Genomic DNA, 24824 nt, shown 5'->3' on the forward strand with positions numbered 1-24824 from the left:
CTGCTCAGGGCATAGACTTGGATTACTGTGATATTGAATAGTTTGCCTTTGAAAGGAACAGAGACCATTCTGTTGTTTTTGAGATTGCACCCATGTACTGCATTTTGGACTCTTTTGTTGACTATGAGGGCTACTCCATTTCTTCTAAGGAATTCTTGCCCACAGTAGTAGATATAATGGTCATCTGAGTTAAATTCACCCATTCCAGTCCATTTTAGTTCACTGATTCCTAAAATGTTGATGGTCATTCTTGCTATCTCCTGTTTGCCCACTTCCAATTTACCTTGATTCATGGACCTAACATTCCAGGTTCCTATGCAATATTGACTCTTAGAGGGCACAACAAAACCTTATGCACACAAGGACCCCACAAAATCCTGATCCAGACTTTCCTGTGAGTGTCCTGGAGTCAGGCCAATCTACAGGGAGGGAACACAACCCCACCCATCAACAGAAAATTGGATTAAAGACTTACTGAGCATGGCCTTGCTTGCCAGAGCAAGACCCAGTTTCCCCCACACCCAGTCCCTCCCATCAGGAAGCTTCCACAAGCCTCTTATCCTCATCCATCAGAGGGCAGACAGAATGAAACCACAATCGCAGAAAACTACCCAAACTGATCACATGGATTGCAGCCTTGTCTAACTCAAGGAAACTATGAGCCATGCCATGTAGGGCCACCCAGATGGATGGGTCATGATAGAGAGTTCTGACAAAATGTGGTCCACCAGAGAAGGGAATGGCAAACCCCTTCAGTATTCTTGCCTTGAGAACCCCATGAAAGCTATGCTGATGTGTTACAATGAGTATACAATGAAGCACAGGGTCTAGTGGAAGTCAGCTTGTCCGCCATCTTGAACTCTTTGGGTTCTAGTCTGTCTATGTCGTGTCCTTGGGCTATGTCATTCTTCCAAAGGTTGTGCCCTATCCCCTTCCCTCCTGTTTCACTACCCTGCAGTGGTGCCCATGAAGAAGCACCAACTGGAAGATCAACATGAAGTAGAGTAAAAATGAGACAACAGAACCATCCAGAGACCAAAACTTGTCCTAAAATTTTCCCTGTGTGACTATGGGGGCAAGGTCTCTACCCAGCTCTGCCCACATGTTCTCTGGGGCTCCTCACATTCCCTCTCCCCACCACACCTGGCCCTGAGCTCTTCTTCCTCCCCCACACTCACCCTCTCTTCTTTCTCTCTCTCAACTCACTAGACACTTGTCTTTTCCAAGAACTCTTCCAAAATTAGGAAGGGCATTGTTTATACAGTGGTAAAAGCATAACCGCTGGAGTCAAACAGACCTGGGCTATAATCTTAGCTCTGCCACTCGCTGGCTTAGTGATGCAGACAGGAATGCATCCTTCCCCATCTATAAAACATTAATAATTATGTCAACCTGGCAGGGTAGTAACAAGGATCAAATGGGACAATATTTGAGCCTCAATCAGGGTAGTTAACATTAGCTGCTGTAACAAAAATTCCAAAATCTTGTGGCTAGATACAGTAAGAGGTCACTACTCACTCAAGTCACAGGCTGATGTAGATTGGGTGTCTTTCCTGTATAGCTTCTCTCCAAGAGGTGAGGTGATTCAAGGACCCCAGTTCCTTCCATTCTCTTGAAGTCCTCCAATCAGCCCCCTCCACTGGCTGACAGAATAGCAAAGACAGAGTTAAGAGGCCAGGCCAGGAAATAGCTCCCATCAATTCAACTCTACATTGGTTAAAACCCAGTTACATGTTCCACCTAATTGCAAGGCAAGCTAGGAGATTTAGTTGTCATGTGTATCCAGGAAGAGGAAATGGGATTGCTAACCATCTAGCCAGTCTCTGATACTATATATTAAGTATTTAGCAGAAGGACTGATACACAGTAAGACCTCAGTACATAAAAGATACTATTATAATTACTCTCGATTGGTGCTGATATGAATACCAGAAATCACTGAACCTTAGCTGGACTTTTCACAACATTGAGATTGAAAACTGAATACAAACCAGAATAAACACTGAATTTCTTAAAAGAAAACTATATTGCAATCATACAGCTGACACAATTCCTGTTCTAGGTGCTTTCTTTGAGGCACCAGGATACACTGGAATAGTCTACATTTAACTGCTGACTCTGCCCCAAGCAAAACATTAAACTATGTCAGTCATGGTGGTTTCCTCTTTTTTAATTAGGGATGCTAATTTATCCACTTTACAGGATGCTTTTTTAAAATGCCACATTCCCTCTTATCTAAGCAAATAGTTCCCTCTGTCTGATCACTCTCCCTGTCTCTTCTTCACCCAGCCACCTCCTACTGATTCCTCAGGTCTCAGTGTAGATGTCACCTCCTCCAGGAAGCCTTCCTTATCCTCAGCCACAGTCAGGGTAGAGTGTCTGTTTCCTGTGTCCCCATGTGAGCCTGTACTTCCCTTCCCAGAACACTTACCACAGCATATTAAAAATCTGTTTACTTTCTGTCTCTAGCTGAGTGTTCATTTCTTGGGGGAAGGGACCTTGTTTTCATCACCATTTTATCCTCAGCCTCAACAATGTGCAGGCATATAATATCCCCAGGCACATAATGATTTGCAGTAAATTTGTCATAAGAATGTATTAAGAAAAAAAAGAATGAATTAAGAATCCTGATCCTTCTTTAAATGGTGAGAGGAGTATAGACTTGTAAACTCTTGCAACTCAACACAAAACTAAAAGTAAAGACAAGTTTAGGAAGACACTGTGTAGCATATGCCTCCTTATAAAGGTCAACGGGAACTAAGAAGTCATTTCAGACAGTAGCCACACCCTTGGGTCATGCCTTGGTACTTGTGAGCAACCGGCCATCTTTCAATCTCTCAATTGAGCAGTGGAGGGTGCAAAAAATATCCTCAGGCATTAAAAACCCTGGGACCCTTTTCCTCTGTGCTGATGTGAAAGTGTGACAAGAGCTGTCCACTTAAGGTGACCTTGACTGACCATATGTCTTGCTGGGCTTGCATATAGCACTCTCCACTATCTATGTGGCTGGTGCATCCCTGACCTTCAATGACCACTATCAAAAAATGATGTCTTTCTAGTCCCAAGGTAGACTCTCAGATGCAGGACTGGACTTCCATGCCCCACGCCTCTATCACACACACACACACAGTCTGAACCACAGAGGTGAAGCAGACAGTTTGTCCCCCATACTGATATCTTCTATGCACCTAGAGCAAAGTCTCAGATGCGCCAATTGACAGAGATATGACTGACAATGTTTACCCAGTTCTCCCAGAGCACTCTTGTTCAGCCACCAAGTCGTGCCTGACTCTGTGACCCAATGGACTGCAGCATGCTAGGCTTCCCTGTCTTTCACTGTCTCCCGGAGTTTGCTCAAATTCATGCCCATTACGTCAGTTATGCTATCAAACCAGGTTCTTGTCCTCTGCTGCCCCCTTCTCCTCCCACCTTCAATCTCTCCCAGCATCAGAGTCTTTTCCAATGAATCAGCTCTTCATATCAGGTAACCAAAGTATTGGAGCTTCAGCTTCAGCATCAGTCCTTCCAATGAATATTCAGAGTTGATTTCCTTTAGGATTGACTGGTTTGATCTCCTTGCTGTCCAAGGGACTCTCAGGAGTCTTCTCCAGCACCAAAGTTTGAAAGCATCAATTCTTCCACGTTTGGCCTTCGTTATGATCCAAGTCTCACATCTGCACATGACTACTGGAAAAACTATAGCTTTGAGTATACAGACCTTTGTTAGCAAAATGATGTACCTGCTTTTTAATGGCTTAGATGGTTAAGTGTCTGTCTACAATGTGGGAGAGCAGGGTTCACCCCCTGGGTCGGGAAGATCCCCTGGAGAAGGAAATGGCAATCCACTCCAGTACTATTGCCTAGAAAATCCCATGGACAGAGGAGCCTGGTAGGCTACAGTCCATGGGGTAGCAAAGAGTCGGACACGACTGAGCGACTTCACTTTCACTTAGGTGTGTCATAGCTTTCCTTCCAAGCAGTGTCTTTTAATTTCATGGCTGCAGTCACCATCTGCAGTGATTTTGGAGTGTGTGTGGTGGTGGTTGGGGGCAACATGAGATTTCAGGCAGGTGAGGGAAACCAAAAAAGTCTGGAAGACATCATGAGCATCCCTTCGAAAACATTAAGCAGGTAGGAATCTGCCTATTTTACTGTAAGTTTAGCTCAGAGCCCTACACCAAGGTACCTGGCAATGCCAGGGCTCACACACGTACCTGTCCTCTCACACATTCCCTGAGCACAATCTCCTTCCCCAACGCGTACCTCCGTACAATTTGCTCTGACACCCTCACCCCACCTTCCGCGCCCACGAGGCAAGGCTGCCCCTCGCGTTGCCTCTGTGGGCCATCTCCCCCCTTCCCCGAACCTGAGCCCGAAAACACACGCCAACACACACACCCCTCCAGGCTACCCAGACTGCTTTCACTCTATTGCACTGGAGGCCCCGGGAGGCAAGGAAGGTGCGTTGACCAAACCCGGTCCCCGGCCGGGACCGCAAGACCCCGCCCCGGCGCTCCCCAGCTTCCGGTCCACGAGCTTGGGCAGTCCGCGCAGCGGGCGGCGGGCTCGACTCCCTGACGTAGCGGCGTGTGGGCGGGACGCCTCGAGGCCCCGCCCTTCTGACGTCAGCCTCGCCGGGCGTGAGCGGACTCGCCAGCCTGAGGTTTCAGTCGCAGCCGAGTAGAGCCGCTGCGGGAGGCGAGCTTCCCGGCTCCGGCTTTGTCCCCGGCACGGGAGAATGCGGTGCGCCCAGGATGCTGCCGCGCCAGATAGTGAAGCTGGCGGCGCTCCTCAGCCTGCTCCTCGGCTCCCGCGCGCACGGTAAGGATCTGGGTCTAGCCTCGCCCTCTCCGCGCCCATCCCGCTCCCTCTCCCACCGGTTGTCAACTGTGCATTAAAGTTCTGCCTCCCACGGAGAACCCCGTCTGACTGACCGGCCCTCTATGGAGAGAGGCACCCATTATCTCCCCTCTCCCCGAATCTCCCGCGTTCTGGCAAGCCTGAGTCTCAGGCTCACACGTTGTAGACGTCTAAACAGGCTGAGATTGACTGGGGTAGTGGGGAAGTGTGGATAAAGAAGTTAAATGACCACCCCCCTTCAACTCACTGCCCACCCACGTCCCGGTGAGTCATAAATTCAGCCCTGACTCTTTTGTTGTTCTAGTTCAAATTATGGGACTCGTGGTCCCTCTGGGAAATTACTTTTATCTCAGTCTGACTCTACTTTCCCTCAGCTCTCCGATTAACCTGTTTCTTCCCCCGTGCCATGTCACCCCTCAACTCTTTTCCTCCACCATCACCTGTCACCCCCATCATACCATCCGTTCTCCTCCTTTAGCCCCCAAAGCATTCCCACTGCCGCCTGCCTCTTTCCTACTGTTATCCTTTAGCTCTCCCAACCCAGCTAGATGTCCTGGAAAGTGTCTGCAATTGAAAAGCTAAATCCTGAAGGGAGAGAATGAAAGGGTGGGGAGTCCCAAGAACAGAGGCAGAGAGAGCAGGGAGAGAGCCAGAATATGCAGTAAAACATGAGGTCACCATTCACATGATCGAGAGCTGAGCTGGGGATGTGCAACCCAAACACCGCAGAGACCCACTGTACTTTTCACTTTCCATGTACTCTTCTGAAATTGAGAAACCGACTTGAGGATCGAAAACAGTATAAGAAAGAAAGCAAAAAAGCATTATTAGAGAGATGATTAGAAGTTAGAGAACCAGGGCAGCCTGGGAGTCGCTGTCAGATGCAGACACATTAAGGGATTGGGGAGAGATGAAGAACTGGGTGTTAGCATTGGCCTTGACATGCTTCATTGCACTTAATGGGCAAATCTTCATTGCAAGACTCTTAAAGTAGGTCTATTTATCGCATTCTTACAAATGAGAAGATTTCTGCTAGGTTAAATGATTTGCCCAAGTCACACTAGCAAGTGCTAGTTTGCGGCTTTTGAAGTTAATTTTCCTTGATGAATGGTGTGTGGAGGAGGGAGGGGAAGACAGGAGGTGGATAGAGGCTTTGGTATTTAGTATCTTCCCTGATGGTTCAGGTGGTAAAGAATCTGCCTGCAATGCAGGAGATGAGGGTTCTATCTGTGGGTCGGGAAGATCCCCTAGAGGAGGAAATGGCAACCCACTCCAGTATTCTTGCCTGGAGAATTCCATGTACAGAGGAACCTGGCAAGCTACAGTCCATGGGGTTGGTCTCAAAGAGTCCAACACGGCTGGGCGACTAACACACACACATCTCACCTTGGAGCCAAGGGTGCCAGCTCTTTGTGGAAATGTCCTCAGCCCAGTCTAGGACCAGGACTATTTATTATATTCAGGCTGAGCCTGGATATCTGACTGCAGTAAAGCTGTCCTAGAAGCTGGGGAATGGGGCAACCACTCAACTTGGGCTTCTGTGAAGAGAAACAGGTAGATGCCAATGAGACGGATATCTGTGTACCAAAGAACTCCAGAGAGGGGGGCCTTGGGTTAAGGCCAGAACTGGGGCCAGAGTGGGAACCAGATGTGGGGTGGGAAGCAGACCTTGGGATAGGGCTGGAGCAGGCACAGGGATTGGGCACAGCCAGGGACCAGCTCATCTGAGAGCTCACTATGGGCACAGATTAAATCTCTGCCCCTCCCTTCTTGCCTGGAATGCATTACACCCAGCTTGTCTCTTCTCACTTCTGCTTCTGATCCCAGATAGCACAGGATGGTGATTTAAGGACTCATTAGTTCTGGGATAAGATCCATCTGGATTCAAGGGCCCATTCTACCCCTTACTATCCCCACTGACCTTGGGCAAGTCACTTAAAATCTCTGAACCTTCATTGCTTCTCTAGTAAACTTGGGGTAATAGATGCCTACCTTGTATGACTACCGTGGTAATTAAATGAGACACAGTATATGTAAAGCACTTAGCTGAGTGCTCAATAAATAGACTTCCCTGGGGGCTCAGCGGTCAACAGTCCACCTGCAATGCAGAAGACTTAAGAGACATGGGTTCAATCCCTGGGTCGGGAAGATCCCCTGGAGGAGGACATGGCAACCCACTCCAGTATTCTTGCCTGGAGAATCCCATGGACAGAGGAGCCTGGCAGGACAGAGCCCATAGAGTCCCAAAGAGTCAGACACGACTGAAGCAACTTAGCAGGCAGGCAGAATGCTTGCAGCCATCTGCGGTAGCATCTCTTCCCCAGGGTGGGTTGGGGGGGAGGCTCTGCTACCTCTGGTACTGACACTCTCCTCTCTTTGGACAGAACTGCCTAGACCTCCATCTGTGTGGTTTGAAGCAGAGTTTTTCCACCACGTCCTCTACTGGACACCCATCCCAAATCCGTCTGAAAGTACCTATTATGAAGTGGAGCTCCTGAAGTAAGCAAAAAGGAAGGTGGAGAAAGGAGGGAGATGAGTGAGGAAGTGGGAGACGGCATCCCCTTCTACCCCCTGGCATGGGAAGATACCTGCCTTGTTACTGAAATGACACCAGGAGAGACCCTGGCACATATCCATCAGTTGACAAGTACTGATCAAGTCTCATGTGCACTGAGCAGTATGCTAGGAGCTTGGGATGAGAAAGCCAAGCCTTTACCCTCAAGATTTTTCCATCCTATTGGAAAAACAGGAAGAGCATCCATAAGACAGTTGGAGAACAAGGAAGCCCTAAGGACTGCAGATGAAATTGGGAGGAGGAAGAAAGTGGGCTGTGTTGCAGAGAGTAGTAGCAAGTCTTCCTGTAGGAGTTGGCATTTGAGCTACTCATATTCCAATCTGAGAGTCTTTTGGACCACAGAGAAACTGGCTCAGAGCCCCAGAACCAAGGGAGATCCCCTTGCAACTGGATGCCCATACTAGAGGGAATACCCTGAGGGCTGTATTGTCATGTGAGCTCTCCCCTGGCCCCTTGCTTCCCTCCTAAAGGAGGCAGGTTGAAGCACAAGTTCCTCTCCCCAAGCCTACTCTGCTCTCTCGCAGGTATGGAGTAGAGCCCACCTCCTGGAAGCGCATCCTGAACTGTAGCCAGGTGCTGGTGATGTCCTGTGATGTCACTCTGGAGACCCTGGACCTGTATCACAGCAACGGTTACCGAGCCAGAGTCCGGGCAGTGGACGGAAGCCAGCATTCCAACTGGACCTTTCCTGAAACCCGCTTCTCCATGGATGAAGGTGCTTCTCCTCCCCTGGGCCTAGAGCGTGGCTTTCAGGCTCCTTTCCAGCCAGAAGCTCTTGTCTAGACCTTTGCTCTCTGTTCCCATAGCTTGCCACGTCCACCTGGCTTTCTAGTCAGGGATTTAGTTGCTCAAAGAAACCTGAGTCAGGACTTTGGAGAAAGTTTAGATGAAAATAGCCAAGTTGTTCAAGATTTAAAAGGGAACTGGAGTTGTTTATCCTACAGAAGAGAAGTCTTGGGGTGAGCTGGAACAGCTGAATCATGAGGGCCAGATTGGTATACTTGTAGGGTTCTGAGAGAGGAAGTGAATCCATAAGCAGTCAGCATCGGGCCACAAGCAATAGGCAGAATTTGAATCTGGTCCTGCTGCCTTTAGGAAAGAATTCCCTGAGATCAGGGCGTGGGGCTTTGAAACAGTGAAAGTGAAAGTGAAGTGAAGTTGCTCATTCACGTCCAACTCTTTGTGACCCCATGGACACCAGGCTCCTCCGTCCATGGGATTTTCTAGGCAACAGTACTGGAGTGGGTTGCCATTTCCTTCTCCAGGGAATCTTCCCGACCCAGGGATCGAACTCAGGTCTCCTGTATTGTAGACAGACGCTTTACTGTCTGAGCCACCAGGGAAGTCCATTTGAAGCAGTGAAGTGCTGCTGAAATCAAGTTGGGAGTTTCTCTCTGTAGAGAGTAGTGAAAAGGATGATAAGCCCCAAATGTGATAGGATTCTTTCATTCTGCAGATTGGGACTGACTGTGCTCTTATGTGTATGGCAAGCCTGCCCTGCAGAAGTCAGAATGATGCTCTTGGAGGTCATTGTCTCCCAAATGCCTGTTCACAGGCCGGTACTTCACTAACTACAGAAATATGACTGAGGAGTGTGTTTAAAATAGATGTTACCTGGGCCCCGCTTCCAAAATTCAGATTCACTGTGTCTTGAGTGGGTCCAGACATCTGTTTTTAGCCCTCTACCCCAGAAATTCCTTATGTGCTGCCAGGTTGGAAGACCTGTAATACAGGTTTTAGAGTGGGAAGAACTTGACCTTGGAGGCCAGGGATGGATAGGGTGCCCAGGCCTCCCCGGCCCAGGAGCCTCATGGTTCTGTCTCCCCACCCAGTGACTCTGACGGTCGCCAGCGTGAAGCTCGAGATGCACAACGGTAACATCGTTGGGGCCATCCAGCTCCCCAGGCCCAAGGTGGCCCCTGAAGGCGACACGTATGAAAACATCTTCCACAACTTCCGGGAGTACCAGATTGAGGTTCGCAAGGTACCAGGACTCTATGAGGTATGGGGTTCTCCACGGTCAGACTTGCCTGTCTCCTGGGGCCGGAAGTGCCTTTTGTCCTCCCCTTGGGAACTTTACCTGCAAAGTCAGGGAGGTTGTGAGGTGGATGGGGGGCGGGGAGGGAGGGTTGAGATGGCCTCAGTCCTCAAGTATGTGCTTCTGCCAGGTGGCAGGGAAGGCAGTGCCTGCTAGGTGTCTGTGGGACACTGTATAACTACAGGGGACATTGTATAGCTATGGTTTCCAATTCTCTTGTAGGCAGAGATTTTATTTTCTTTTATAGCTGGGGAAATGAGGCTCCAGGAGGCCCTGTAAGCACGCTCCCATAAGTGAGGGACCTGGAACCACAAAATCCATCTTCTTTCCTATCCACCATGGGCTTCCCAGGTGGTGCCCAGTCATATAGAACCCTCCTGCCAGTGCAGGAGATGTAAGAGACATGGGTTTAATCCCTGAGTCAGGATGATCCCCTGGAGGAGGGCATGGCACACCACTCCAGTAATCTTGCCTGGAGAATCCCATGGACAGGGGAGTCTGGTGGGCTGTAGTCCATGGGGTCACAAAGAGTCGGACATGACTAAATCAACTTGGCATGCATGCGTGTATCCCTTTCCACCACAGTTGACTCCAGCCCCTTCTGGGAAGGTCCTCAGTATCTATAAAACACTTCCTTTTCTATTTCAGTACAAAATAAATCATGGTAATCACAGAGATCTTGGGCTGCATTGATGAAGCAGGGTTTGTCAACCTTAGAAAAAGAACACTGAAGGAGGTTGACTTTCAGTGCTTTAGAGTATCTCTAACAGCCCCTCCGGCTCTCATGTGCCATGGAACAAGGATATCGTGTTTATTGCTCTGGTTGTTTTCATTTCAGTCCCATGGCGAGGTCAAAAACGAAAGCTTCAAACTCCCAATCCCGAGAGGGGTGGGAGAGTTCTGCGTCAGGGTAAAACCGTCTGTCGGCTCCCGAGTGAACAAAGAGGTCTGGTCCAGGGAGGAGTGCGTCTTGCTCACCTCACAGTGTGAGTTGCTTGGGGCTGCTGTCCGGGCAGGAGGGAGGCAGGGGGGAGGGAGGCAGGGGGGAAGGAGGCAGGGCTGCCGCTGAGGGGCACTGTGATGGCCCCCCACCTGCCAGCACAGCCCTCCATCCTCACCCAGCCGCTGTGAAAGAGCTCCTGTTGTCCCGATTTTAGAGATATGGGAACTGAGGCTCAGGACGTACAAGCTACTTCCAGGCTGTGGTCACGGTGCCGGGCCTCCCAGCTGTGCGTGTGTTTCCACCAGAGCCCAGCTAAGCTCCCAGGAGCCCTTCCCAGCCCCGCTTAGTCAGCTGCGATGGTTCCTGTTTGTCACATTCCTCGGCTGAATGGAGCTGGGGACCCCAAGGGGGTCTTAGAACTTTCCCTCCTCCCCCTCAGAGGAAGCAGAACTAAGCTGGCTCTTCTCCGCAGCTGCGAAAGTCAGCAGACACTGTGCCAGGCTCCCAACCAAGTGCTGGCGGGGTGGAGGGGGGGTTACGGGGGGAGTGGTGGGCAAGGGCGTATGGGATGTGAAGTCCGTGGTTCTGCCCACAAGGATCTTACGGTCTGCCTGGGAAGACAGGGCATGGCAAGAGGAGGCTGCATCTAGCTACCTGGGATAGTATAAGTTGAACGCCTAGCAGGTGATGTCGACAGTCAGTGGGCTGGGAGAGTGCCCGGTCCAGTCGGGGCAGCGTCCAGCAGTGACCAGAGGGACTCCTTGCTTTTCTACAGCACATTTCAATTTATGGCAGACACTTAGAAGCTGGTTTTATTTAAGCCTCACTCTCACTGAAGCAGAGCAAGGCACCATCTCTGTGCCACACACACTTTTTCAACATCTGCTCACTAATACAGAAATAGTTTTGTGTACAGGTCTGGGTTCAAATCTCAGCCTCACCACTTATGAAATATATCACCTTGGGCAACTTAATCTCTCTGGGCCTCAGGGTACTAGTCTATAAAAATAGGGACAGTAATAGTATTTACCTCTTAAGATAAGAGTAAGAATCAGATAACATAAGCATTGTAGTCCCCCCTATGCCCAGGGCATAAGTTCCAAGACCCCCAGTGGCGGACCTGAAATCATGGATATATACTGTTTTTTCCTGTACATATATGCATATGACAGAGTTTAATTTATCAATTAAATTGAAGATAAGTTAAAAGAACGTCCAAATTGCCAGCATCATTACTCTTGCACTTTGGGGCCGTGATTGAGTAAAATAAGGGTTACTTAGACAAAAGCACTGAGTACCACAACTGCCCATCTGATAACTGAGGCAGCCCCTAAGTGACACGGGCAGGATCTTCTGGACAAAGGGAGGATTCATGTCCCAGGTGGGACAGAGTGATAGAGTGGGAAGCATGAGATTTCAAGTTACTCAGAATGGCACATGATTTAACTTACCAATTATTTATTTCTGGAAATCTTCCATGTAATGTTTTTGGACCACAGGTAACTGAAACCACAGATTGGGATGGGGGTGCTGTTTTAAAGGGCTTGGTAGATGATAAATGCTGTGTAGCTCACAGCCACCTGTGAGGTAGGCACTATTATCATGCCATTTTGTAGATGGTAAAACTAAGGCTCAGAGAGATTGAGTAATTTGTCCACGGCCTCACAGCTAGTAAGTGATAGACCTGGGATCGGAACCCAGGTCTGGCTGCTCCCAGAGCCTCCCTTCTTACCTGTTGTACCATCCTGTGCCACAGCTGTGTGTGCCATCATGTGAGTTCTGTGCAAAGACTGGCGGCAGAGCCCATGTGTTTAGTGAGGGATCCTTCAGGGTGGAGGTTGGAAAGCCAGGCAGGGATTCCTAAGAATCCAGGGACCACTCCCAGTGCAGGGGGCCTGGGTTCAATCCCTGGCCAGGAAACTAGGTTCTGCATGCCATAATTAAAAACAAAAGCAAGAATGGGGTTGTGGCCTCCAGAGTTGTGACCTAGAGGTAGCCTGAGGGGTTGGAGGGGCGGTTACTCGGCCAGTCACTGAGAGGCCTCTGAGAGGGCCATGGGGACCACCCCTCCACATCCCATGGCCTACAAACCCATCTCTCTGGACCCCGCAGATTTCACAGTGACCAACATCAGCATCTTTTCCACCTTCGTCCTGCTGTTCTATGGAGCCCTGACCTTCTGTCTGATCTTCCAGCTATATGTGCGGCGCCGGGGGAAGCTGCCTGCTGTCCTGGTGAGTCTTGCACAGAGGCCACCGCCCCATCCTTCCTTCCCAGCTCTACCAGGACTCCTAGAGGCAGGGCACACCCTCCCGGGCAGTCCATACCCTCAGCCCTGATGTTATCAGAGGCACCTTCATCAAGCACCATGGGGTCGGAGGGAGAATTTGAATGCCAAGCCCATGTTGCTTTGTTGTGGCCCAGAAAAAACACAGTAATCCCAACCCGCCTCACGCCATTTTGTTACTATTTGCTAATGACTGGCCGCAGACCAGCCCCTGGGCATTAGTACCTCGGAGACAGGCAGGTATAAGCCTGACTTTACAACTGAGGGAACTGAGGCAGAAAGAGATCGTTACATGCAGAGAGCCCCACAGCCAGCAAGAGTCAAGGCCAGAGCCCAGCCTTGCCATCCCTAGAGGCTGTGCTGAGTGCTCTGGAAGAGGAAGACAAGGGGCTGTGGTCAGGGTGGAGAGAGCAGCGTGGAGAGGATGCTGAGAGGAGGGCTTCCTGGAGGAAGCAGCATCTCCAGCCCTTCCTGGGAGGGGCGGGGCCGGGGGCAGGTCTCTGACTACGCAGTGCTGACAGATGCTGATTTGTAGTCAGTCAGCCTCTGAAATTCAACTTGTCCCATTGAGCAGCATCTCCAGACCTCAGCCCATCTCAGGCCTGGGATTCAGACTGGACCAAAGATGGTCCCCACAACTGACATTATTGGGATGGTCAAGGACTCAGCTATAAGGAGACAGGAGCCCAGGAAAGCTCACAAATGGAAGGGGACCTTCCGCAGGGTTCCCAGGATCTCTAGGGGAAATAAGGCAAGTGGCAAAGGCCCTCTGCAATGATCTTGAGTAAGAATTCTGAGATGGGCATGGAGCGGGGAGAAGGGGGGTGAAGCTGCCTGGTGAGCGCACCATGGGGCCTGCCCTCAGGGATGGGTAAATATAAAGCAGAGCAGTGGAAGAGGATCGCTGGATAGAAGTGTCTTAGTTGAGCTTGAGGAAAGACATCTAGTAAGAGAGAGCGGGCAGTGGAGCTACAGTTACCAAGCACCTACAGCATGCAAAGTGTTGTACGGAAAGCAGTTGAGTAGGTGGGCCCAAGAGGCTTGATTAGGTCTGTAGGGACAGCCAATGAATCAACTAGTAACTTTAATGCAAACCAGCAAAATGGACATAGACGTAGATGCAAAAATGCCAAAGGAGATGACAAGCAATCTGTAGTTTTTTGTTCCTTCTGAACATGTGGATCAGAGAATTAAATCAACTATTAACTTTAATATAAACCTTGGCCTAGATGACACAGCTGATAGAAGGCAAAGCTGGAATTTGAACCCAGAAAGTCTGGCTCCAGAATATACATCCTTAGTCACCAAGCTATATGATAGTAATAGAGATCCAACCAATAAGAGTTGCATTAGAGTCGTCACATACAAAGGGATCTATATGTGCAACAGTGAGTCAATAGGTCAATCTATAAACCTTAGGAGTGCCTACTATGTGCCAGCTCAGTTTAAGCAGCTCTAGGAAGAGAGTGGTCAATAAGAACAGACAACTCCTACCCTCAGGAGCTTGTGAACGTTTTGTTGGGTATAGGGAGTGAGCGTATCTGTGTATATGCATGTGGGAGCACAGAAAACAAAAATTAACTCCAGAAACTAAGTGCTAGGAATAAATAAACAAGGTTAATAGGAAGCGGGGCGATCGGGAAAGCCTCTCTGAGGAGATGACCTCTGAGCCAAGACCTGAATGATAAGAAGGATACAGTCATACAGAATGTTTGGGGAAGAGTATTCCAAGCAGGAGTAGCCTGTCCAAAGGCCCTGAGGTAGCACTGTCTGGAGCAGAAGGAACTCCAGTGCAACCGGGGCAGAAGAGCTAGGGGGAGAAGGGTTAAGCGACTTCCCGGGACTCTTAGCAATTAATGGGGACTGAGCGACTTCGCTTTCAGTTTTCACTTTCATGCATTGGAGAGGAAAATGGCAACTCACTCTAGTGTTCCTGCCTAGAGAATCCCAGGGACAGGGGAGCCTGGTGGGCTGCCATCTGTGGGGTTGCACAGAGTCGGACACGACTCAAGCGACTTAGCAGCAGCAGCAGCAGGGCCTCCTCAGCTGCTAGTCCTGTGCTTGTTCACTGACCCACACTGAAGCCAGGCTGTGTTTATGAGAGTCACACTCAGGGAGTGGAGAAATGATCTTGGTATCTCACCTCCAGCATTTTAAAAGATGAAATAAATAGCATGGAATAGGGCGGGACAGAATACAATAGAAAACGATGCACAGGCAGTAACAATAAGTATTATTTTGTGAAACTGACTTCAGTTGTATATGAATAATATATTTGTGCACTATTTATATCTTATGTAACATGTTTCTTACTCAGGGTCCTACTGGGGGGAAAAAACGTCTGAAACACATTTCTAGATCTCAATGTGTCCAGCCAGCTCTCGGGTTTGAAAAGCACTGCTGATGGAGCTGCCTGAGAATGTTCACCTTTCCTTGCAGCCTCCCATTCTGTCTGTCATTCTGTCTGAGCTCTGAGAACACAGGCTTCTTAGGTAGCTGGCCTGAGTCAAACTGAGAACTGCATGAGGAGGAAAACTCTATTCTGAAACAAAGCCAAGAGGACAAGCAACCTGTCCTGCAGGCTCTGCCACGCCCCGTCTGTTGGAGCAGTGTCTCCTGAACCCCTCGCCTCTCCCGGCTGCACTGGGGTGGGTTCCTGCCAGTGACCCTCCCGCCCCTCAAACTCTGTGCTCTCTTCCCCAGGTCTTCAAGAAGCCCAGTCCCTTCAACCTCATCAGCCAGTTTTCCCACCCAGAGACCCAAGATGCCATCCATAACCTGGACGAGGAGGCCTTCCCCAAGGTGACTCCGGAGCTGAGGAACTCAGACATGCACGGCAGCACCGACAGTGGCTTCAGCAGTGCCAAGCCGTCGCTGCAGACCGATGAGCCCCAGTTCCTCCTCCCTGCCTCCGACCCCCAGGCCGGGGGCACTCTGGAAAGGGGGATGCCCCAGGAGTTGGAGAATAGCTGTGGTAGTGGGGGTAGCAGCAACAGTGCAGACAGCGGGATCTGCTTGCCAGATCCCCGCCTGTGTCCCAGCGCGGAGCCCAGCTGGGAGCCGCAGGTGGGGAGCGACAGCCGGGATCGGGAGGACAGTGGCATTGGCCTGGTCCAGAACTCTAGGGGACAGCCTGAGGATGCTCAGGGTGGCTCAGCTTCAGGCCATGTGAGTCCCCTGGGACCTGAGGAGCCTGCGGAAGAAGACTCAGTGGCAGGGGCCTTCCAGGGCTACCTGAAGCAGACCCAGGGCCCAGAGGAGAAGGCAGCCCAGGCAGGCGGCCTGGAAGAAGAGTCTTCCTCAACAGAGGACCTTGACCCCCAATGCAGGATGTGCCTGGATACTGAGGCGGGCTGGCCTCTACCAGCCCTGGCCAAGGGCTATGTGCAACAGGACCCCCCAGAAATGATTCTTGCTTCTTTGCAGACCCCTGAAGGACAGTGGGACCAACCAACTGAGGACTGGCCATTCCTGGGCTTGACCAGCTGTGGCGACCTCGGCACATCTGACTGGAGCTTTGCCCATGACTTTGCCCCTCTGGATTGTGTGCCGGCCCCAGGCGGTCTCCTGGGCAGTTTTGACTCAGACCTGGTTACCCTGCCACTGATCACCAGCCTGCAGTCAAATGAGTGAGGCAGGCTGAGGGCTTGCTTTTGATTTCAGCTGCACGCTGCCTGGACCCAGAGGATCCAGGGGCCAGAAGTGAAGCACAGTGCCAGTCTGGGCACTTTGCTGCAGGCCCAGCAGGCCCAGTAGGTGTCCAGGGCAGAAGGAAGCTAGACTAACACAGGATACATAGGTGGCATTGGCCTGCTCTGCAGACAGGGCCCTGCAGACTCTGGCAGAGCTGAGAAGAGCAGGGCAGAGACCGCCCCTCTCCTCGGGACACGTCCTGTGCTTTAAAGGACTCTTTGCTCAGGGGGATCATGAGGCCACGAGGCTAAAGTCAGCTCAGTGAGCCAGGCCTCCCCATTTAGGCCGTCCATGTGTCAGGAGAGCCTCCAGCTGGATGGAGGGCTGGGAGGATAGAGGCGTCAGGGCTGCCAATGCAGGGGCCACTTCCAGGGGAGGAAGGAGGAAACAGGAGCCAAAGGGAGCTGAGATCCAAAAGGGGGCTTCTGACTCAGAACCCTGGGGATGTTGTGCCCATCTGCAGACAGTACCCTCTTTTGAGCAAATAGAGCAGCAGTCCCCTGGGGCACTTGGAGTGGCCAGTTCACACACTGCACTCATCCTGCTGCTCCCACCACCTTGCTGACAGAACCAGAGAAACCATGGGTGTTTGTCCTGGTCCAAACACAGCCCTTCAGTGGCTCTCTAGGCTTGGACACCACCTTATCTGCCCAGGAGGGTCAGGGTTAGGACCCACACTTGTGTTGCTGCTGATGTCCAGCTACAGGACAGGGCACTGGGCTGGGACCTCTGTATTCTCAGTGATCAGATGTGGTGAGCTTGGACCAGCAGCCACTTCTCAGAAGTGGACGTCACTCAGCTGTGTCTGACTCTGTGCGACCCCATGGAGACTGTAACCTGCCAGGCTCCTCTGTCCATGGGATTCTCCAAGCAAGAATATTGGACAGGGTAGTCATTCCCTTCTCCAGGGGATCTTCCTGACCCAGGGATCGAACCTATGTCTCCTGCATGACAGGCAGATTCTTTACCATCTGAGCCATTTATCAAAAGGGCCGTGGTTATTCCATTTGTGAAATAAAGACTCAGTCTCATGCTGGGATGTTGGCCAACCTGGCTTCTGGGGTGACACCTCCAGCCCCACGTGATGCTGGGCTGGGAGGAAGCCGTGTCCGCACAGAGCTGAGGGCCGAGGGACAGCCCCACACTGAGGGCCTGTCCATGCAGCAGGAGTGGCTGGGACTATGCTGAGACAGTGACCAGACCCTGGGCCTAGGGAGGGGACAGTGTGGGCTCTGCTTCCCCACAGTCAGTTTGGGATCTGTCTGCACCTGTGAGCAGGGAAGCTGTATGCTCCCCAGGTCATCCTTGGCCCTGCCTTCTCCGTGGCACTCTTGGAGTGAACGTCAGGCCCAATGAATCCAGCCAGAGCTCCTCCACTCCGCCAGAAAGCTCAGAGATGCCAGTCCGATAATAATTCCCTCTAGAAACGGGTCTGAGGGAGGGTTTCTCAGCATTTCCTTGGAAGGTTTATTTATTTATTTATTGAAAAGGCAGCATGGTACAGGGAAAGAGTTCTGGGCATTTCGAGGGCCTAGGAGTTCTCATTCTGACTTCACTGTTCCTAGCCGTGTGGCCTTGGGAAAGTCACCTTTCCTCATCTATGAGACCAGGAAATGTTGCCTGACTTGCTTTGTTTATAAGGTTCCACTGAGAACATGAATGCGAATGTGGCTTGAAACACAAGGCTCTGTTAATGAGTTGATGTACGTTTTTTCTTCCAATAAATTATTGGGATCACAGGAATCTCGGGAAACCAGTCAGATGTCTGATGACACAGTGGCTGGTAGAGGCGTGGTTATTGATGATCAAGGATGATAATGAATAGGATGTGTGACGTCAGTCAGATTTCGATGACACAGTGGCTGGTAGAAGTGTCAAGTTATTGATGATCAAGGGTGAAAAGGAATAAGATGTGTGATGTTGCTTTAAGGCACCAAGACTGAGGACTCATGCTCAAATCAGGTCTAGTTCCTCCTGTTACCATTTGTTGCCTGTGACCTTGGGCAAATTCCTTACTAAGTCCCAGTTTCCTCATCTATAAAATGGGAATAATAATTCCTCGTGGGGATGTTGGGGAGTTTAAAAGAGATCATAGGTAAAGAGTTTAACACGCACCAGGTGTGTGGTATTCCAGGCATAGGTAGCTGTCATTGACTTTTTTAAAATTTTTAATTGGAGGATAATCGCTTTACAGTGTTGTGTTGGTTTCTGCTGTATGTCGTTGACTTTTAAAGCTGTAAAGGGAAATGAACAGTTTTTCTTGGAAACTGGTGAAAGAGATCTTTAAAAATGTATATTAAATATATGACAAAATTGTTGAAACAGAATGTAAGCAAAGATAATGAAGGAATTCCCTGGCAGTCCAGTGGTTAGGACCCTGAGCTTTCAGTGACAAGGGCCCGAGTTCGATCCCTGGTCAGGGAACCAAGATCCCATAAGTCATAGGGTGCCACCAAAAAAGAAGAAAGAATGATAATGTAAAAATTATGTAATATAATGAGAGATAATGAAAATGGATGTAAATGAAAGAGTATACAGAGGTTCTTTGTTGTTGTAATTGTCCAGTCACTAAGTCGTGTCCAACTCTTTGCGACCTGATGAGCTGCAGCACGCCAGGCTTCCCTGTCCTTCACTGTCTCCCAGAGCTTGCTCAAACTCATCCACTGAGTTGGTGATGCCATCTGACCATCTCATCCTGCCATCCCCTTCTCCTCCTGCCCTCAATCTTTCCCAGCATCAGGGTCTTTTCCAGTGAGTCAGCTCTTTAGGAAGACTGAAAAGGAAACCATGGGACAGAGATGGATGCGAATTCTGACAACTTGAAAGGAGACCCCAATGGCCCCTCCCTTCCAAGAAGACAGTAAACCAGGTGTCCCTGGAACCCACCAACTGCTCCCCCCAATCTGGAAGTGTGTCCCAGAGGTACTTCTCATAAGTGCGGAAGCCATCTGCATTCAATTCTAAAAGCAGCCTCCTCCTTCCACGAAAAGCCACATGTGGGTTTGAGGCTCTCCCCAAGCTCAGCCCAGCGGGTGGAGCAGACCCAGGGCTTGAGGCCTGAGTCTGGGTACACTTTGCTCTCTGTCACATCCTGGATCCTCCGGGAGGTGGCCAGGGACACTGCGTCTCTGTTCCCCTGTGTTGTCTCCAACCACACCTCTGCCCTCTTAATCTGAGAAACTAACCAGTTCTGGGGAAGCGCTGATCCTATCACCTTCACAGAACTTGACTTATCTCACACTGTTTGGGAGCCGCTCAGACAGACTTCTGCCCCGAAGGTCGTCTTGTCAGATTGGTAAGAAGTGTGAGATTGGTCACTTTCTCCTGGAACTGAGTGTTGGAAATGGAAAGGTCCCTGGGGCAGGTTGGATGAGGGCTGGCCAAGATGTTGAATATGAAGATTCAAGAGAGAGGGGGTCCGAAGCTGTGGAATCGGTGGGAGTTTGGGCCGGGTCTCCTCCCTTTTTCAGCTCAGACTGCCCAGCACCAGGGCCATGGGAGAAACTGAGAGAGTTCCTCCAAACAGCGGTCGGATGCCGCCAGACTTCTCAGGAATTTGAAATAAAGTCCCCAAGAGACATCCCCGTCTGTTCCTACACTGAGAAACCTCCTGTGAGGGCTTTTCCAAGCTGAGGAATGGGTGACTCTGCGTTTCTATGAGCTAATGGAACTTCCTCTTAGTAAGGAGAGGGGAAATGGGTCAACTCCACTGAAGAGGAAATTCTATTGAACTGTGCTTTCCTGAGTTTGTAAATAGCTATGGTCAACGGGTCTCCCTCATCTTCCCCGATCTCCCATTTCTCTCCACCCCATTCCCAATGCACACGAGGTCACAGAGCACACATGACTCCTGAGATAGTCCCACCCATCTCACCGAATGGAGCCCATAGGGCAACACGGGTTGAGGGGGGTGGTCTCTGAGCCCTACCTGCGAACAGCAGAGAAGGAGGCACTAACGTGGTGCCCACCTGGGGCAGTACGCTGGTAACCGAGCGAGGTAGTTCTAGCAGTTAGGGCTGATTTTATCAAGCCCCAATCTAGAGGACGCTAGATACTTGGAACGCATGACTCATCCATTTCCTGTGGTGCTCATGGGCTTGGGGGTTTCTTTTAAAGCAAATCCACAATTAAAAAATTTGTATTAATCACTTATGATCATTTTTATTACTGATCCACCACACCTTTCCTCACTATCAGCTTGATCTTAACTTTGTTATCACTCCCACAAACATTCAGAAAGGGTGCTGGTAAACACACAGCATCCAGTAAACACTGACAAGAGAAGGGCTGGGTGCAGTGAAATTTGTGTTTCAGAAAGATAACCTTGGTCAGCCCCGGAGGCGTGAGTCAGAAGGGACCGGGAAGAATGCTGAGAGAACTGGTCGGAGGCATTTCATTTCTTCAAGGAGTATATAGTAACCTCTTGCTATGCGCCCAACGTGGTACTCAGCCCTGGGTCAAGAATGGTGAACGAAAGAGGCACAGCTTCACGGAGGGCACCTTCTGGTTATGAAGGTAATCACCAAGCTGCTCAACAACAAGTATATATTCCTATAATCACTGAGAAGTGTCGTGAAAGACACTGCTATCCACACAACAGATGAAGGCAAGAGGCAGAGAAACGGAACGAGAGATATATTGGCTCAAGCTGCTATAACAAAATACTGTAGGCTGAGTGGCTTCAACAACACAAAATTAATTTTCATCGTGCTGGAGGCTGGGACATCCAAGACCAAGCTGTTGGCAGATTCACTTCTTAGTGAGGGCTGTCTTCCTGACTTGCAGATGAGGCTAAAGATTCATGATGGGTGCTTCTCCTTCTCCTTACTGAGCGGGATGGGATGGAGGAGGGGTGGCAGAGAGCTCTGGTTTCTCTTCCTCTTCTTACAAGGATGCTTTTTTTCCATTATGAAGGCTCCATTCTCACAACCTCATCTAACCCTAAGCACATGCCAAAGGCTCCGCCTCCTAATACCAGCACGTCAGGGGTTAGGGTGTCAACAGATGAATGGTGGGACCACAAACATTCATTCCACACCAGAGGCTTAAATGAGCAGGGACGGTGGGAATGGAAAGTAAGTGACAGATTCAAAAGACATTTTTGAAGGGAGAATTAGCAAGACTTGATGACTGGCTGGAGTGAGAGAAATAGGAACCAGAGGTATTGATACTAATCATACTTCAATGTGGGCTTCCCTGGTGGCTCAGACGGTAAAGAATCCGCCTGCAATGTGGGAGATCTGGGTTTGATCCCTGGGTTGGGAAGATCCCCTGGAGGAGAGCACGGCAACCCACTCCAGTATTCTTGCCTGGAGAATCCCACGGACAGAGGAACCTGGAGGGCTATGGTCCTTGAGGTCGCAAAGAGTCAGACAGGACTGAGTGACTAAGCACACACATACTTCAATGTGGATGATAAGAAAAGTGAAATATGGCCATGGAAGGGAGATATAAAGGGCAGGGGATAGAGGGGAGATGGTAAGTTCTGGAGTTAATATGACAAGTCAGCCAAGGGAAAGTTGCTCCGGCAAGGCAAGGCAAGGCAAGGCAGACCTGGCACTGGATGAGGGCTCGGAGCGGAGGATTCAGATGTGGACACTTTAGTGCTATGAAACACTTAGTTTGGGTCCACATCCCAAGGTGTGGAGAAGACCAGCAAGCCCCCCTGCAGTTAGAATACTCATCTGATGATCACTCACCTTGAGGAAAACTGGGCTGCCACTCCTCTACTCTTGGTGACAGCTGTGCTGGGCTCCTGTCTTGCAGGTCCCAGGGTCACTGGCGCCATGTTGTTCCTTGGACAGTGACAGCCCATCCGTCACAAGGCTGAAGTCAAGGGTTTTTGGTAAGTCAGCTGCTCTGTAGGGCTGGTTAGTTCTGGGGTAGGAAGAGTGCCTGGTAAAGACTGGTCCATGACTGCCAGAGGTCTGGGTGTGAGTGCCACGCTGCGTGCCTGTACACAGAAGGAGGGGCTGGTGGAGGGGAAGGCTTCATGATGGCCCTGGAGAGAACAGAAACATTCTTTAGGATCCTGCTATCTAGTCACCCCAAGGCTAGCACTATTCTTCGTCCTCCCCTTCCCACCCTCTACCTATCCCCCAGAACAGTTTCTGAAAACATAACCTACATTTAAACCATCTGGGGCTGCTTGCCTTCCTAAGCTTCTCTCCAAGGCTCAGAATTTCTAAGGCTAGTTCCCAGGGACCTGCTTAGTCAGTAAGTTACAAATAATCAAGTTTCAGGTGATTCACATACACATCAAAGTCTGAGAGTCACTCCTTTGGAGAACCACTTGATGACTTGCTGCTTGTTCTGTTAAACTCAACCCTTCTCTCCTCACTGCTCCTAGAGGATATCTCCCAGTCCATGCATTTAAATGCTATCTGGATGCTGATGACTTCCAAATGTCTGAGCAGGACTTCTGAATTCTAATGCCCCCTGAGCAGCTCCGTTTGGATGTCTAGCACGCATCTAAAAATATGCCTAAAACAGAACTCTCGACTCCCTCACACACTCATTCCTCCCCCAGTCTTCCCCTCCAACTGGCACCATCATTTGCCTAGTTGTTCATAACAAAAAATCAGGAGTCATTCTCTCACAACCCACACCTGATCCACCAGACAGGTCCGAATCAGCTCTGCCTTCCAAATAAGTGAATCCAACCACTTATCACCACCCCCACAGGATAACCCTGGTCAAATCCATTGTCTTGTCTCACCTGGACCACTGTTCATCCCCTTCCTGCCCCTCTGTTTCCACTCCTGCTCCCTTAGTCTAATCCAGTGTGATTTGTACAGTATACTTAATCGAGTACAGTAACCTCCATGATCTTCATAACATATAACTCAGGTCATGTTATTCGTCTGCTGGAAGCCCTCTCCTTTGAGCTTGGTAAAGTCCAGATGAGCTGGTATCTGCCCACTCTCCCGACATACCTCCTGCAATCTCCCCCTGCCCACTCTGCTTCAATCTAATGTCTATCTCAGGGCATTAGCCCTTGTTCCTCCCCGGTCTTCTCCTGAATGCCCTCCTCACTTGATTTAAGTGTCTCCTCAAGTGGAGCCTCCTTGGAGAAGTCTTCACTGACCACGCTATCCAAGTATCCTCCCTTACTCTGTTCTATCCCTCCATCTCCAGCTTTTTGCTTTCAGAGCACTTATCATTATCTAAAATGATATGTTTGTCCCCTGTTTGAATTGCGGGCTCAGATCTTACAATATTTCAAGTTTTGGGAGAGTCTCCCAACCTCACTTAGCATCGTCTAATAAACTGTGTAGTTTACTCCTTTCATGATCTATTTATATGTTTATTTGTTTATATGTTTATATGTTTTGCTGTTTATATGTTTATTTGCTCATAGCCTGTCACTCCCAAGAAAATATAAGATATGTGAAAGCAGGGACTTTATCTTTTCAATTTACTCCTACATTTCCAAACCTAGAATGTAGACTCTCAGTTTGTATTTGGGGATGAAATGAATGAGCGAGCAAGCACGTAAATGAATACAGACAGGTTTGCAATATAAGGAAGTCACTGCTGGCAGGCTAAACGTCTCCATTCAGAAGCAGAGCCTGATTCAAGGACTTGTGGGAAGGTGGTTTATTTAGAAGTTGAGCACAGGGAACAAGAGCAAGGGACCAGGAGAAGGAAAAGCCAAAACAAGAATATTTTATTAAACTGGTCATGCTGGGAGCAATTGGACCTTGATCCCACCGGAATGTCAATTGGAGCATATAGAGAGTCCTCTTCCAACCATCCCCTGAGAACAGAAGTCCTGATCCATCAGCTCCTGAATTCCCGTGCTTGAGGTTCCCGCAGAGATGTGGACTCCTCTGCATTCTCATGCTCCTGTGCAAGGTGCTGTGTGGGCTTCGCCGGAACAGGAGAAGCCAGGGCAGGAAGCAAGTGATGTGCAGTGGGCACTGGAGAAGAGACTTACCAGCACAAAGTCAGGTGGAGCCCACTCAGAACTGGCCAGAATTAGGGGTGGAGCCAAGAAGATGTATGGGGTCATAAGAGGCATCAGCTGAACCTGCTGTGATGGAGATACGCATGGGGGTCATGGCAGGGGCATTCGGTCCAGCTAGAGTGTTCAGTGCACATCGGTTGCACTGGATTGAAAGGAGTAAACTACACAGTTTATTAGACGATGCTAAGTGAGGTTGGGAGACTCTCCCAAAACTTGAAATATTGTAAGATCTGAGCCCGCAATTCAAACAGGGGACAAAAAGACCACACATGTAGCAGAACAAGCAGCTGCTGTAACAGAGTGAAGAAAGCAAGACCCTCACCTGCAGAAGTGTCCATCTGCCCACTCAGGCTGCATGGACAGGCTTCCAGGCAAGGTCGCTGGTCTAGAGATGCCCCACGGGTAAAAGGGAAGAGGCGACAAGCCCAGGGAGTGTACAGAGTGCTTAGGAACGGAACG

The 24824-nt window shown here is 49.9% G+C and overlaps 1 protein-coding gene across 1 annotated transcript; it reads left to right on the forward strand.

The window, feature by feature from the left end:
- Positions 1-4611: 4611 nt before the first annotated feature.
- IL10RA (interleukin 10 receptor subunit alpha) lies at positions 4612-18924 on the forward strand. The gene is made up of 7 exons (XM_069555314.1): positions 4612-4821; positions 7245-7359; positions 7960-8150; positions 9268-9437; positions 10312-10459; positions 12529-12650; positions 15407-18924. The coding sequence occupies exons 1-7, from the start codon at positions 4755-4757 to the stop codon at positions 16334-16336; spliced, it is 1743 nt and encodes a 580-aa protein (XP_069411415.1). The 5' UTR covers positions 4612-4754; the 3' UTR covers positions 16337-18924.
- Positions 18925-24824: the final 5900 nt, after the last annotated feature.

Source organism: Ovis canadensis, chromosome 15, assembly GCF_042477335.2.
Source record: "Ovis canadensis isolate MfBH-ARS-UI-01 breed Bighorn chromosome 15, ARS-UI_OviCan_v2, whole genome shotgun sequence".
Lineage (NCBI taxonomy): Eukaryota > Metazoa > Chordata > Mammalia > Artiodactyla > Bovidae > Ovis > Ovis canadensis.

What these genes read in the sequence shown, in the direction of transcription:
- IL10RA (XM_069555314.1), top strand. Translation starts at nt 4,755, where the DNA reads ATGCTGCCGCGCCAGATAGTGAAGCTGGCGGCGCTCCTCAGCCTGCTC. An exon ending in TATGAAGTGGAGCTCCTGAA is followed by an intron (nt 7,360 to 7,959) that starts GTAAGCAAAAAG and finishes GCTCTCTCGCAG; the next exon opens with GTATGGAGTAGAGCCCACCT. An exon ending in AGGTACCAGGACTCTATGAG is followed by an intron (nt 9,438 to 10,311) that starts GTATGGGGTTCT and finishes TTTTCATTTCAG; the next exon opens with TCCCATGGCGAGGTCAAAAA.